The 14,488-nt window shown below is 37.4% G+C and overlaps 1 protein-coding gene and 1 long non-coding RNA gene across 2 annotated transcripts; one reads left to right on the forward strand and one right to left on the reverse strand.

The window, feature by feature from the left end:
* sh3yl1 (SH3 and SYLF domain containing 1) lies at positions 1 to 14,247 on the forward strand. The gene is made up of 11 exons (XM_005462885.4): positions 1 to 233; positions 3,656 to 3,766; positions 3,911 to 4,024; positions 5,791 to 5,855; positions 6,094 to 6,206; positions 9,003 to 9,131; positions 9,235 to 9,379; positions 9,810 to 9,891; positions 9,998 to 10,063; positions 11,274 to 11,306; positions 12,432 to 14,247. Coding segments are annotated over exons 1-11 (1,068 nt in total). The 5' UTR covers positions 1 to 232; the 3' UTR covers positions 12,641 to 14,247.
* Positions 1,447 to 4,030, reverse strand: LOC112843863 (uncharacterized). The gene is made up of 2 exons (XR_003216402.1): positions 3,894 to 4,030; positions 1,447 to 2,471 (listed from the first exon to the last, which is right to left on the reverse strand). It is a non-coding gene; the product is annotated as an uncharacterized LOC112843863 (long non-coding RNA).
* Positions 14,248 to 14,488: the final 241 nt, after the last annotated feature.

Below are 14,488 nucleotides of genomic sequence, written 5' to 3' on the forward strand. Positions count from 1 at the left end.
GAGGGCGCGCCTAGTTGATAGAGAGCACCACCCTTCACACAGCAAACCGACACAGTTCCAACTGCCCTCACCTAACCACGTGCCTCTACTTACAGCTTCTCCTTTACGTAGTTTTGCGCGCGCAGTTTCCGGCTGTGAGAAGCGTCAGGTGAAGCGGAAGTGAAGAGAAGAGAAGAGGCTTGTACTGCTCACCTGTCGTCAGTCAAACTGACAGAGAAGAAACAAGAAAAAAAGTAAGTTAAAGATAAAAGAGTAATTTAAGTACACAAGGAGTTATTTTATGTGTCTGTCTGCTGTTTCCGGTCTGTTCTACCTGTCTGCTTTACCTGTACACCTACAGGGTTAGGTTTAGTAAAAGAAGAGCAGTTTTACCAGGAAACGTTCTTACAGTTTGTTTACTCCCTTATAAAGGGCAGTTTTAGTTTTTCTGGCTCCCAAACTGAAGAGTAGGACCCCCCAGAGGGTCACGGGCAGAGGGAGATGTGGGTTAGGGGAGTAAATATTTGTTTATTAAAATGTATGTACACAAAAAAAAGAATTTTCAGACATTAATATAAATATTTTGTGTATATTCTTTTAACTTACACGCTGCCTATTTTGGGCCTGGCCATGGGTTGGGTAGGGCTGGGGGGCTGCTCATGTTGTGGAGAATCTGTGACATCTCATTAGTGTTAACAGGCTATCGTTAGCTGTTAATCAGCTGTCAGTGACTGCTTCTCTGTGCTGCTGGGTTTGTTATGTTACAAGTGAAATTAATAAGATTATACTAGTTTATTGCCATGGGACCTCGTCATATGTGACCAGAATCTTATGAAAAATAATCAGAACTTCCTTGTGGAGGTAACAGAAGCAATAAACCTGCGCTAATTCCCAGTAAAAGCTCCCCATTCACATCTAAAACCTCTTTAAAGACCACCCGGCTCCTAAATAACTAAAACCTAAAGGACTTCCGCCAAAAATCTGACTGTTCTTATTCATGACTAACTAACCAGGACAAGTTAATCCTGTCTGGTGACTATAGCATGGATCACAAACATAAACCACTAGAAACTACTAAGAGGGACTCCATCATCAAAAACAGCCAGAGCATGAGAACTGACCAAACCAAGAAACATTCCCAGCTTGACCATCACCAATGTGTTTTACTATCCTACATCAAAGCATCGTGTTCACATTAAGCTATTTACCTTGTAATTCTCAGCAGTGTGATGTCATACTCCTTGTATACCTACACCCACTTGCGGTAACTCTAGCCTCTCTCATTGTATTAATCAAGCTAATCCACAAACTTATCTCACTTCAGCTATCAGTGGCATGTTCAAACAAATTCTAGCATGTGCATGATCATACAAACACCTCAGGGTAGATGTTGCAATGACCATTATAAATAACACCAAAACTAAACTTAATTACAAAGCCGTTATTTTGCTATTTTTTTGTCAAGTATATCAAAAGTAACGCAGAACTTTATGAAAATATGATAAATTTATATATAACATGATCTAGTTCATGACACACATGGTGGAATTTAAGCCTTCTGTAAGCCTTACACTAATCCAATGTCTCAGTATTTTATGTTGAACTTCAGCTACATTTTCAAAATGCCATATTCCTGAGGTCATAGTAGTAGATATTTGGATTAAAAATTTGAATGACATAGGTTAAATAGTTCTCTAGATATAGCTATTTAAAAATACCACCATTGAAAGGCTTGAAAAGACTTGAAATTACCCCTTCAACATTTTTATGAGCAAATCACAGGGAAATCACAGATCATCAGTTGACATGCAGCCACTTTGGAAACCTCCCTAGTGACCTATTTAGACATCTCTTTAACAAACAGTACCATCTTAAACTCCAAAGGAACATTGTTGCAGGCATAAGGAACACCCTTAGCCAACCAAAAAAGCAATTAAAATCCTGTATAACTGCTCCAAAGATGAGTCAAACTTCTATGTAGATGATCACAGTCTAATTACCAGAACGTCTGACCAACAACTAGAACATGAAGGAATGCTTCAACCTCCTTAGCACTAATCTAAACTTGCATTATTGACTAGAATTGTCTAAAAAGAGCACTAGAACTTCCATACACAGGTAGATTCTGTCTGAAAGATGGCTATAACTAACTCCACCTCAGTGCTGGCTGGGGTGGAGCCTAACTGAAGCCACTGGATTCACGTTCAAAATGGAGGATTGGGTGGTTTCTCTGAGTCAGTGTTTTCTCCATCAGTGCTGCAGGCTGTGATGGAGTCTAGGCGATGCTGCAGGAGCACTTGGCCATGTTGGCATGTTGTTGGTCAGCGGCACATTTGGATGTGCTGTTCAGGCTGTGTCATGTGTCAGGAATTTGCTGCTGCAGCAGGAGTGCATTTTGGCATGTCGGCAGACTGGTCACAGCTCTCTGACTCTCACTGCAGAGATTTCCTGGAAAGTCTTATGATGTGAGACTTGAAGAAGAGTCATCTAATCTTTAAAAATCAAATACAGAGAAAATGGGAAGAAAATTAATCTCTTACTGTTTTCAAAAGCAAAAATACAAATTAATTTTCTGGTATTAACTTTTAAAAAAATGTATTTTAAATGTGAACACGGAGCTGCTGTTTTCAAATAAAAGAGTTCGAAGAACTTGGTTAAAAGAATCCCAGTGACTTGGTAGAGAATAAAACGCTATCATAATGATATATATGTGTGAATAATTAATTTAATTTATGTATTAATTATTTCTGGAAAAGAATTAAAAGGTCCTGCACCTGCAGACTTATGTGTCATATGTGTTATCATCTAAAGGTTTAGGCATCCATCAATTAATATTATTCTGATAAAAATAAAATCTTATTATAATTTAAATCTCTTTATATTTCAGATATGTTCTCATTTTTTTTGTCTGTGAACAAATTTAGTAGTTTAAAATGTATATATTTAAATAATAGACTTAATTTTGATATTGTGAAAATCACATTTTATAAATGTTACACAAAAATGTAAAAATGAATGATGGTTTAACTAGCACAAATATTTATATTCTAAAAAACCTTTCAAATTTTGCTTTTACCACTGTAGTTCCAGACGTTTTGTCTGTTTTCTATTTTAAGGTAAATAAATCCAAATATAGAAAGTGGGGGCAAGAAAATATTCAGTGCATTAATTGGGTAGTCCTCCTTAATGGAAGTTTATTTGGATATGCACATATTTTCTTTGAATAAAGTGTTGCTGACATTATAGTAATGGATTAGTTACTGGCCAGGAAGCTGCATAAAAAGGGAATTCCTTTTATATCACAGAAAAGTTCATATCTGTCCTCATTTCTTCTTGTTCTGGACTGAATGTTCCTCTTCAGCTTGTTTCAGCCGTGAGCAAAATGATTATTTTTTTTTCTAATAAGTAAACATGTCCCTTAAAATAACGTGCCAGTTATCAGCATAAATGAGCTTTTGAGCCTCACAGTCGAAGTGTAATGGGAAGTTTGTTTGCTACAGATGGAGATAAGATAAGATCAATTAAAGTGAACAGTGAGCTCATTGATGAGTGTTACTCTTCGGTTTGTTGTCAGGATGATGACTTTTCAAGCTGTTGAGGAGGGTAGGGTTGAAGGGAGCAGCTTTGAATGAGCTGCTGATGCCTTTAATGAGCCATGTAATTTGGGTGTTTGCAGTGAGTAACCCAATCCCATCCAACCTGAAGTCTGAGGCCAAGAAAGCTGCCAAGATCCTGAGAGACTTCACCGAGATCTCCAGCAGAAATGGACCAGACAAACTCATCCCTGGTAACAACCTGTCATATTGTCAGCTTTATATACTGAGGACTAGTCCAGTGCTCTTTAAATACTTGGGTTTTCTTATTTTAAAATGTGAAGTATTATACTGTAATGTAGCTAAAAGTGTGTACTGTACCATATTTTTTGTTGTAGCTCACGTAATAGCTAAGGCTGAGGGTCTGGCCATCATCTCCGTCATCAAGGCAGGCTTCATGATCACAGCCAGAGGAGGCAGCGGAATAGTCATCGCCAGGCTTCCTGACAGACGTAAGATCACCACTCCTTCCATGCTCTGTAAAGGTTTGGAATTTGCACAGGGATCTGTTGGTGTGTTTCAAAAAATATAAACTTTAATTAAGAAGGCTGCTCAGGTAAGTCACCAGATGCCAAAATATGTGGAGACTCTTTTTTTCATCTGTCAGATAGAACAAAGCCGTGCTCGATCACTAATTGTTTTGCTCCTTTCAACCAGCACTTCAGCCTCATCGACAAATAAAATGATTCACTCACAAGTATCAAACTCCAGGCCTGAGAAATTAAGCTATTCCAGAAAAAAAAAAATTAAATGCTATTGACGCATCAGCAGTACTGGCATGGTGTTCCGCAAAGCACGATTCTGAGTCCTCTATTGTTTGTTTTTACTTGTGGATATAACAGTTTGTTTTTCTACACAAAATAAATATGGATTTGCAAGCTTGTATTTGTCTGAAGGATATAAGTATCAAAAGTCTGGAGAAATTGAAGACATTTTACAACAGAATTTAACATTTTTACAGCTTGCTTTAAAAAATAGATTTGGTTTTTATAGCTAATTTCCCCCTTTATACAATTGCAGTGCTGTGAATTATAAAATCACCAGTTTAAATTGTATAAAGGCTTAAAGTTTGCATTATTATGCCATGGTGGGTTCTTTGAAAGATTTATAGTGGCACACTGGCTGTAGCTACTAGCTGTCTGCTAGGCTTCATGTTAGCTAATTGGAGTCCCTGAACCCTGGTCTATGTTTGTACTGTTGGCACCTTTTTGGAGCATTTCGAATCCAAATATCTGAGGAAAATTACTTACTGTGCAGTTAATTGTACTACAAGGACAGTCCAAGAACTCTGTAGTGGAATTCTTGGAATTTATATGCTCTTATCTCTTAGCATGTGTCTGTGTGATGTAACAGTTGTACAAAGCAACTAAACTTCGAAAAAAAAAAGATTGTAATCGATTGTAGATGGCATTTTGACAAAAGTATACTTTTGTTACCCTTCCAAGTAAAGTCTCTGTATGTTTGTGAGAAACATGTTGCCTCTGGAATTTATCCGCTTGATTGATCTGAGTAACTGAATTATTATTGCTCTGTTATTTGATTGTCACAAAGTACAAGATGAGTACACATTTTTTTTATGTGTTCTAGAAGGTCTGTACCCTTTATTAGTAAGGTAACGAGAGTTCAACAGCAGAGGTGTCATGTTGGAGGAGGAAATAATAGCTGGTTTTTAATCACGGATTTAGCCGCAGTCTGCAAAGCAATTCTTGTGATTTGTTGCTGTTTGCCAATTTGTCCTGTTTTTTCTTCTTATCGGGTTCAGTTTTTGCTGTTTTTGATCTTCCTGAGTCTCTCAATAATCCTTTTGTTGTTTTGTTTTGTCTTGTGACATTTTGGGTTACTGCGGTTAAAAAGCAGGCCTCCCTGCAGTGTTGGGAGTGTGCTGTAGTCATCTGACACGTCAAGCGTTTGATGTCAGTGAACTGGTCCGGCGGTGGAGGATGTTTGAGTTTGTCGTGGTGCCAGAACCCACCGATGGTCACACGGGCCTTACTGAGTGGCTGCCACCACCCCTGCTCTTCTTCTTCAGGCTCTTTTGTTGGTTTTCTGGATTTTCACATTAAAGGAGCAGTTCACCACATCTGAAAACACTGGCGCCAGCAGTAGGCCAAGCCATTCTTTACAGTCCAGCTCTTGTCTGTGTGAATAATCCATCCTGGCTTTAGCCATAAATATTATCCATGCTTGAGCTTTATTCTGTGTGTTTTTGTGTCTGCAGGCTGGTCAGCACCTTCAGCCATTGGCATTGCTGGTCTAGGTGGAGGCTTCGAAATCGGGGTGGAGGTATAATCCCAAATCTTATAATTTTATTTATTTGATTTCTGATTTGCATTCCAAGAGGAAACATTTGTATTTGTGTTGAATTTAGGGGTTCACAATAATCACCATGAATGTGTCAATAGTGTTTTTAAAAGTTGTGAATGCAGCGGTTTGCATCACAGAGATATCAATTTGTCCTTTAATGCACCACATCCCTTTTTGGAAAGCAGAAGTAAAAGCTAATTTTCTGGTTCCCCCTCAGGTGTCAGACTTGGTGATCATCCTGAATTACCGGAGGGCCGTCGAAGCCTTCACAAAGGGTGGGAACTTGACGCTTGGCGGGAACGCCACTGTCGCCGTGGGACCTGTTGGAAGGTGAGTCTACTCCCCACCCCCCTAACACAATCTGTCTGTCTGTCTTTTAATTGCCTTGAATGCTTTCTGTTTATGTAAATTACAGCTTAGGTTGGATTGTCCTATTCTGCTTAGAGATTTATGAGACATTTAATGACAGTTTGTGTTTTGAGGCCTGAAGCAGATAGCCAAACTGTCTAAGGTGGTGAAAAAAATCACCCGTGATTTACTTTAGAGGCCAATTAAGAAGTTGAGGTTAATTTTAGAATAAGGTGGTTTCAGGGTGGGTTAACCGGTTTTGGTGCTCATGTATTGGCAGGTGTTTGTGGGCGTGGTGAGTTACATGTCAGTCGGTTCATTCTCAATAAATGTTACAGACAGACAGACAAATGGTGACCAGAGCTGAATTTGTTTGAAGAAGATGGTCAGTTGTTACAATTAGTTTATGTTTGAGTGTATATGGTACTAGGAAATTAGTCACATACACAGTGATTGAATAACCTGCAACCAGCTATAGCTTTACAGACACAGCAGGAAATAAACCTAAAGAAGACTGCAGGTCATTGGAGAAACGAAGGACTGTGATTTTTTTTTTTTAATTTTTTGTTGTTTGTTTGTTTGTTTTTTTTTTGCATCAACTGTATATTCAATTCAATTCAATTTTATTTATATAGCGCCAAATCGCAACAGAAGTCGCCTCAAGGCGCTTTATATTGTACAGTAGATCGCACAATAATAAATACAGAGAAAAACCCAACAATCATATGACCCCCTATGACCAAGCACTTTGGCGACAGTGGGAAGGAAAAACTCCCTTTTAACAGGAAGAAACCTCCGGCAGAACCAGGCTCAGGGAGGGGCGGGGCCATCTGCTGCGACCGGTTGGGGTGAGAGAAGGAAAACAGGATAAAGACATGCTGTGGAAGAGAGACAGAGATTAATAACAGATATGATTCGATGCAGAGAGGTCTATTAACACATAGTGAGTGAGAAAGGTGACTGGAAAGGAAAAACTCAATGCATCATGGGAATCCCCGGCAGCCTACGTCTATTGCAGCATAACTAAGGGAGGATTCAGGGTCACCTGGTCCAGCCCTAACTATATGCTTTAGAAAAAAGGAAAGTTTTAAGCCTAATCTTGAAAGTAGAGATAGTGTCTGTCTCCCGAATCCAAACTGGAAGCTGGTTCCACAGAAGAGGGGCCTGAAAACTGAAGGCTCTGCCTCCCATTCTACTTTTAAATACTCTAGGAACAACAAGTAAGCCTGCAGAGTGAGAGCGAAGTGCTCTAATAGGGTGATATGGTACTACAAGGTCATTAAGATAAGATGGGGCCTGATTATTTAAGACCTGTGAGGAGCAGGATTTTGAATTCAATTCTGGATTTAACAGGAAGCCAATGAAGGGAAGCCAAAACAGGAGAAATATGTTCTCTCTTCCTAGTCCCTGTCAGTACTCTTGCTGCAGCATTTTGGATTAGCTGAAGACTTTTCAGGGAGTTTTCAGGACATCCTGATAATAAAGAATTACAGTAGTCCAGCCTGGAAGTAATGAAGGCATGAACTAGTTTTTCAGCATCACTCTGAGACAGGATATTTCTAATTTTAGAGATGTTGCGCAAATAGAAGAAAGCAGTCTTACATATTTGTTTAATATGTGCGTTGAAGGACATGTCCTGGTCAAAAATGACTCCAAGGTTCCTCACAGTGTTACTGGAGGCCAAGGTAATGCCATCCAGAGTAAGAATCTGGTTAGATACCATATTTCTAAGATTTTCAGGGCCGAGTACAATAACCTCAGTTTTATCTGAATTAAGAAGCAGAAAGTTAGCAGCCATCCAGGTCTTTATGTCTTTAAGACATTCCTGTAGTTTAACTAATTGGTGTGTGTTACCTGGCTTCATGGATAGATAGAGCTGCATGTCATCTGCATAGCAGTGAAAATTTATGCTATGTCTTCTAATGATGCTGCCTAGGGGACACATGTTTAATGTAAACAGAATTGGTCCTAGCACTGAACCCTGTGGAACTCCATAATTAACCTTAGTGGGTGAAGAGGACTCTCCATTTACATGTACAAATTGGAGTCTATTAGATAGATATGATACAAACCACTGCAGTGCAGTACCTGTAATACCTACAGCATGTTCTAATCGCTCTAATATATGAAACATTGTTTGAACTACTGTGTTGTCATCCATCGATTTCTGCTCTGCAGTTTAGCATTTTGGCTATACTATGTTGAGGTTTTGTAGCCAGAAGTAGCCATCTTTGGATGAGAGATTGAAAAGCTAAGGTATCAATTAGCGCTAGCTAACTGTCTTAGCAAGCTACATTACAGAGGTGCAAACTGCTAAATAGTCATAACAGCCAACTTCACTCACAAAAACTGGAACACAGACTTATTGGTCATTGAAGCAAGTTTTGCAGTTTTTTATTTTGCTGTTTGTTTGTTTGTTTGTTTGTTTGTTTGTTTTTTGCTTTTTTTAGTTATGAACCAAGTTGCAGCTTGGTTTGTTTGGTTTTTGTTTTTATTTATCTGTTGTTGTTGTTGTTGTTGTTTTGGGTTTTTTTTTTTTTTCATCCAGTAAAACAAATCTGTGCTTGGAAAAACATTTATTTTTTTGTGCAGAAAAAATGTTTTTGAAATTAAAAATGAGCATAGAAGATTGGACCCAGGATCATGTTCTGTGAAACATATCACTAGTGCTAATTAACCGGTCATTAGGTGTTAATGTTTTCAAATTCTAAAATGTTACTTGACCATTTTAACTTCACCTTTGCCAGTTTGATCAATAAAATAAATTCTGCTTGTTAGGAACGTGGAGGCTGATGTGGCTCTGCGGAGCACTGCAGCTGTGTACACCTACTGCAGGTCCAGAGGTTTGTTTGCAGGTATTTCTCTGGAGGGATCCTGCCTCATTGAACGCAAAGAAACCAACCGCAAGTATGGGGATAAAACACTAATCTATCTGCTGCATGTCCGAAGTTTAACTAGTTCTGTCTTTTCCAAACAAGTGCTTGTCTTTAATCCAGTAGTGTTGTTGCAGATTCTACACCCAAGACATCCGTGCATCGGCCATTTTGAATGGTGATGTGGAGCCGCCGTCAGAGTGCTATGACCTCTACCACATCCTTGATGTCTACACTGAGGCCTACACCACCGACTGGACAAGCAAGAACTTGCAAACTAGGGTAGGCAAACCAAAAGCTTAAGTCAAAAAGGAAAGGCAGCTAGGTGTTAAGTGAGGATGGTTTCAAAAGATGCCCTAAATAGTTTCCAGTGTGCTCACTAAAGGGTAGGTGAGTGCAGGCAGCTCAGTTCAGCACACAGACTTTTCTAATACAGAGCCATGCTTTTGGAATAGAGGCAGCATGCAGTTTAGCATCCATCTAAAATACCCTGAGAATTATTGTGCTTTATTTTCTTCATAGTGGCTCAATAGTGTAGTGGTTTATGCATTTGCCTAACAAACAAACAATGGAGACACAAATTAAGTGTAACTCAGTGACTGTTATACTGAATGTCATGTGATTTGTTTGTTTTTTAATTTATGTATTTATTTATTTTTTTGCCTTTATCTAATATGCAGCACATAAAGTGTACATTTGTGTTTGTCTCCAGTCATCCGTTCGCCCAGCCAGACCACCAGCTCCAATCCAGTCAAAGCCACCAAGCTACTCCGAGGTGTCAGCAGCCAGTGCCGGTAAAGCTCTGAAATACAACTGTTCAGGTCTTATTAGTTTATGGAGAAAGTTGTCTGTAATGGGGTGTGTGTCTGTGTGTTTTTGTGTCTATATGTCTGAGTACAGGAGCTGGAGCAAGGACTAAAAACACTCTCTACCCAAGTGTCTCTGTCTATAAATCTGAAACCTCAAGTGAGTTTTACATTAACTTTCATTACTTACTCCTTACCAGCTATTCTTTTTTTTTTTTTCTTTCATTGTCTACCTTTGTGAGGACTGCTGTGACTCCTTGAGCTCACTTTCAAACTCAGAGGCCTCTGATTTGGTTTTATTGCCCATGTTAGTAACTGGTTTTGGGTCTGGGGAATTCAAATCGACCAATTAATACAAACATATTCTTCTTTTCTTTGGGTTTTTGCTTGCATCTTATTATAGTCAGAATTTGTTATTTTTGGCAAGTTAACATCCATGTGTAAATTCTTTTTTTTTAATCCTTTTTGTTCCTTTTGTTGTCATTTTGCTTTAAACCATTTTGCGTCCCATTTCAGACAGATTTCCATGCCTTCTGTGGCCGTATTGTGTTTCTGTGGTCAGTTTGTGTCCCTTCAAAATTGTTTAGCACCCCATTGTGGTTGTTATGGACTGCTAAACAACATCCAGTTTTTTTGCTTGAGAAATGGTTAAACTGATGCAAAACAAAAAGAACAAAAATTGTTCGTGCTCATTTTGTATCCCTTTTCTTTCAGTTTGTCAACTCTCCATGTGGTTGTTTAGCATCTTTTTCAGTAATTTTGTCTCCCGTTTGTATTTACCTTGTTTTGTATCTTAATGTGGTCACATGGCACACCGTGTATTCAAGTCTGTTATTAACCCACGACCTTGATGCAGCCAGTACCAAAACCGACTAATAATCCCAGTGTTTTGTGTATGTACGTATGTGCGTGTGCATACTTCGGCAACACACACCTGTTCAAACAGCTACGTTGTGGGGACCTGACCCCTTTGTGTTGATAAACGAGTCCTCCAAGGTAAATGATTAATTTTAGGGTGAAGATGTGGTTTAAAGTCAGTGAGTCTTCAGCAAATTAATGTAAGTCAGTATGATTGCTTGTGCAGTGATAAACACATTAATATATTGTTATCAGCTTTGGGGCTGCAGCTCCCTCTAGTGTTCACAGCACAGATCTGCAACTTAAACTGCAGACTAACACTATTTATTTTAAATAAGCTCTTTATTTAAACACTAATGAATACATTTTAATGGAGGAAGATGGAAAAAGAGCATTAGTCTTTCATATTTCTTGTTTGAGAACTTATTTTTATTAATGTGTTCACAGCTGTAGATTAATTTTCTCCAGATTTATTAACCTTGACTTAAATTGATGTTTTGTTTCTCTTTCAGGTCAGTTTGCCTCCAGAAACTCTCAGATGAACGGTATGAATATTTGACACATCTCACACAAAAAATGAGTCTAGTTAACAAGAAAGTTGAGGTGCTGTGCAAAATATAAATAAAAGTAAAATGAAATGATCTGCAAATTTCATAAACCCATATTTTATTCACAATATAGCATAAAAAACACTGAAAAAAACTGAAAAAAAAAAAACCATAAGCACATTTTAAATTTGATGGCAGCACCTCTTCATTTAACAGTAGTCCATAAAACTAGGAATTGTGGCAATGCATTGCCTGGTAGAAGATTCTAGCTGCTCAGCAGTGCTGGGTCATTTTTTTTCCAAGGTTTAGCACTGTCTAGATGAAATGTGTAAAATTATATGCTGCTTTAAAACTTTTAGGATACCTTCAGCACTGATGGTGCCTTTCCACATGTGCAAGTTGCCGGTTCCAAAGGCACTCATGTACCCCCATACCTCTTGGACTAAATAGTGATAAGGAGCCTGTTTATCAAAGTTCTCTTTAGTTCCCAGGTTGTAGTGTCCATGCTTTTCAAACAGAATTTCAAATTTGGATTCGTCTGACCACAAAACAGTTTTCTACTCTGCCTCGATCCACTTCAATTTAACTTTGGTCTAGACAAGACTGTAGACTTCCTGAATTATGTTCAGATTTGTGGATGGCACAGTGAGTGTTCCTGAGTCCATGCAGTGATTTCCATGACAGAATAATTACAGCACTGCCACCTGAGGGCCTGAAGAGCATAGGCATCCAATATTGATTTTCAGCCTTGTCCCTTAAGTTTTTTCCAGATTCTCTTAAGCTTTTGATGTTTTTATGTAATTTAGAGAATGAGATTTTCTGATGATCTAATTAGATGAAAAATGTTCCTCCAGCTGTTTCTTTTTAGTAACCCTTACTATTCCAGCTTTTGTTTCCCTTATCATAACTAATTCAAAAGTAGCTTTTTTTTCATGAAATAGTAAAATGTCTCCGTTTCAACATCTGTTTTCTATGTGTTATTGTAAATAAATTTAATATTCTGAATTGTACAACATAAATATATCAGACCTATGTTAAACGGTGAATTTGCACTAAATTAAATCTGCTTTTGTCAAATGTTTGTTTTGTTTCTGTTTTACTTTTTCTTTTTGTTAATTGTAGATTGGGGATCATCACAGGGTGGAGCCACTGGGCTGATGGTTGTCACAGCGACACACCCCTTTGCAGGGGAGCAGCCAGGTGACCTTAGCTTTGTACCAGGCGACCGGATCACCGTCATCACGAAGACCGACTCCCAATATGATTGGTGGGAGGGGCAACTGGAAGATGGGCGGGTTGGGATCTTTCCTGCAAACTTTGTTACATATTGATACTGCCCTCTGGATGTCTGACAGAAAAACTTCTTAAAGATCCAATATTGGGTAAAATGAGTTTGGAACGTGGTTGTTCTGTTAGGCGAAAACACTCCACTGCATTGATATATTTGTAAATGAATTAATAATCCTTCGGTTTTTCACATAGTAAATGTAATATTGGATATTTTGAAACATTTGTCAGACAAAATACATTTTGACATATTTTACAAAAATATTTTAGCTGGCATTTTTAACCATTTCAAATGTTTCACATTTAATATTAAAGTACCACTGTTTGTTTGTTTCTTGGTACAAATTTGAATCACAAAAAGACAACCACTTGGATTAAATGAAATCAACTATTCCATCATTATTATCATTATTATTATTATTATTATTATAATTATGATTATTAGTATCATCATCATATATATCATTATTATTATTATTATTATTATTATTATCATTATGATTATTATTATTATTATTATTATTTACATTTAGTTTGAAATTGAATGGCAACTTTAGGCTTGTTGTCTAAAGGCCGGCTGCCAAGAGAAGCATTTGTTTCTTTGTTTTTTCTTTTAGTTTAGTTTAGTTTCTTTTCTACTGTAAAGTCTTGATAGTTTAAGATCAGTGGCACCACCAAAACTGCTGTAAAGTCTAAAAATCGAACAAAAAGTTGAAATTTAACTGTCAGCTGCTGTGATCAGGGAACTTTAAGGGGCTGTAAATTTCAACACCAACTGTTAAGCACTTTCTTTAGCTGTTTAAGTCAATTTGTTACAATTATTGTGGAGATGGTTATACTGACTTTGCTGCACCTTTGTTCTTTATTTTTTTTCTGCATGTAAATATGGTTACGCATAATGTTGTAATAATGTTAAATGGAGCAGGTTACAAGGTGGATGAAGGAATTTTTAAGGAGTTTAATAAGCATATCAGTTTAAATATTTAGTTTTTCTTCACTTTGCACTTTTTTAACATGACATTTAAAGCGTGAGTTTAGGGATCTGCTAATGTTTTCATCTTAAAAATGTCTTCAGATGAATAATTATGGTGTGGGTGGGTATTTTAGTGGGGGGGGGGCTTTTTCATAGCTGCAGTACAATGTACTGTTTGGATCCTATGCAAATGTTAATAAACCTTATGTGTTGTAAAATATGCGCTTGTTTTTGTGCAGAGAGAGAACAACAGAAATTAAAAAAGAAAAGCTAACTAGGCTAACATTTGAATATTTCCTGCTTAATTGCACAGAAAAACATTACATTACTGAAATCCCCCACACAATCACAATTAGTCACATTTATTTAAAGATTCAAAGTCGTTGTCAATGACATCAAAGTAAAAACAATATTTTTTCAAACAAACTTGTTTACAATAATACAATCATTTTTACTATTATGATTTTGTTGCTGTGTATAATAATACATAGTGTCAGTTTCTGCTCCTGTTATGGTCAATTATATTATATTTGCACAAAGTTATTAAAAAAACACATTTAAAGATTAACACCCACAACAAAGGCACAATACTGTAACATACCTGCAGTTGTTTAAAATATTTAATTACATCTGAAATCATTTTTGTTGTTTTTATCTGTTTTTTAATTTTAAATCTAAGAGAAACTGATACTAGAGATGCTGAAGATACTCTAAACCTACTTGTTACCCTTGTGGCACCTCTAACATGAAACAGAACCATAGAGAGTCAAACATGCGTAGTGTAACTTTTCTTTTTTAACTTTATTCGCAGCTTCACATTTCAGCTGTTAATAGTTTCCACTTCATAACACCCTGCTTCTGTCTCTCTTTGTTTCTTTGAGAAAACTCCAAGCAAACCAAAATGTGTTCCTACAAAGCA

This window comes from Oreochromis niloticus, linkage group LG23 (assembly GCF_001858045.2).
Source record: "Oreochromis niloticus isolate F11D_XX linkage group LG23, O_niloticus_UMD_NMBU, whole genome shotgun sequence".
Lineage (NCBI taxonomy): Eukaryota > Metazoa > Chordata > Actinopteri > Cichliformes > Cichlidae > Oreochromis > Oreochromis niloticus.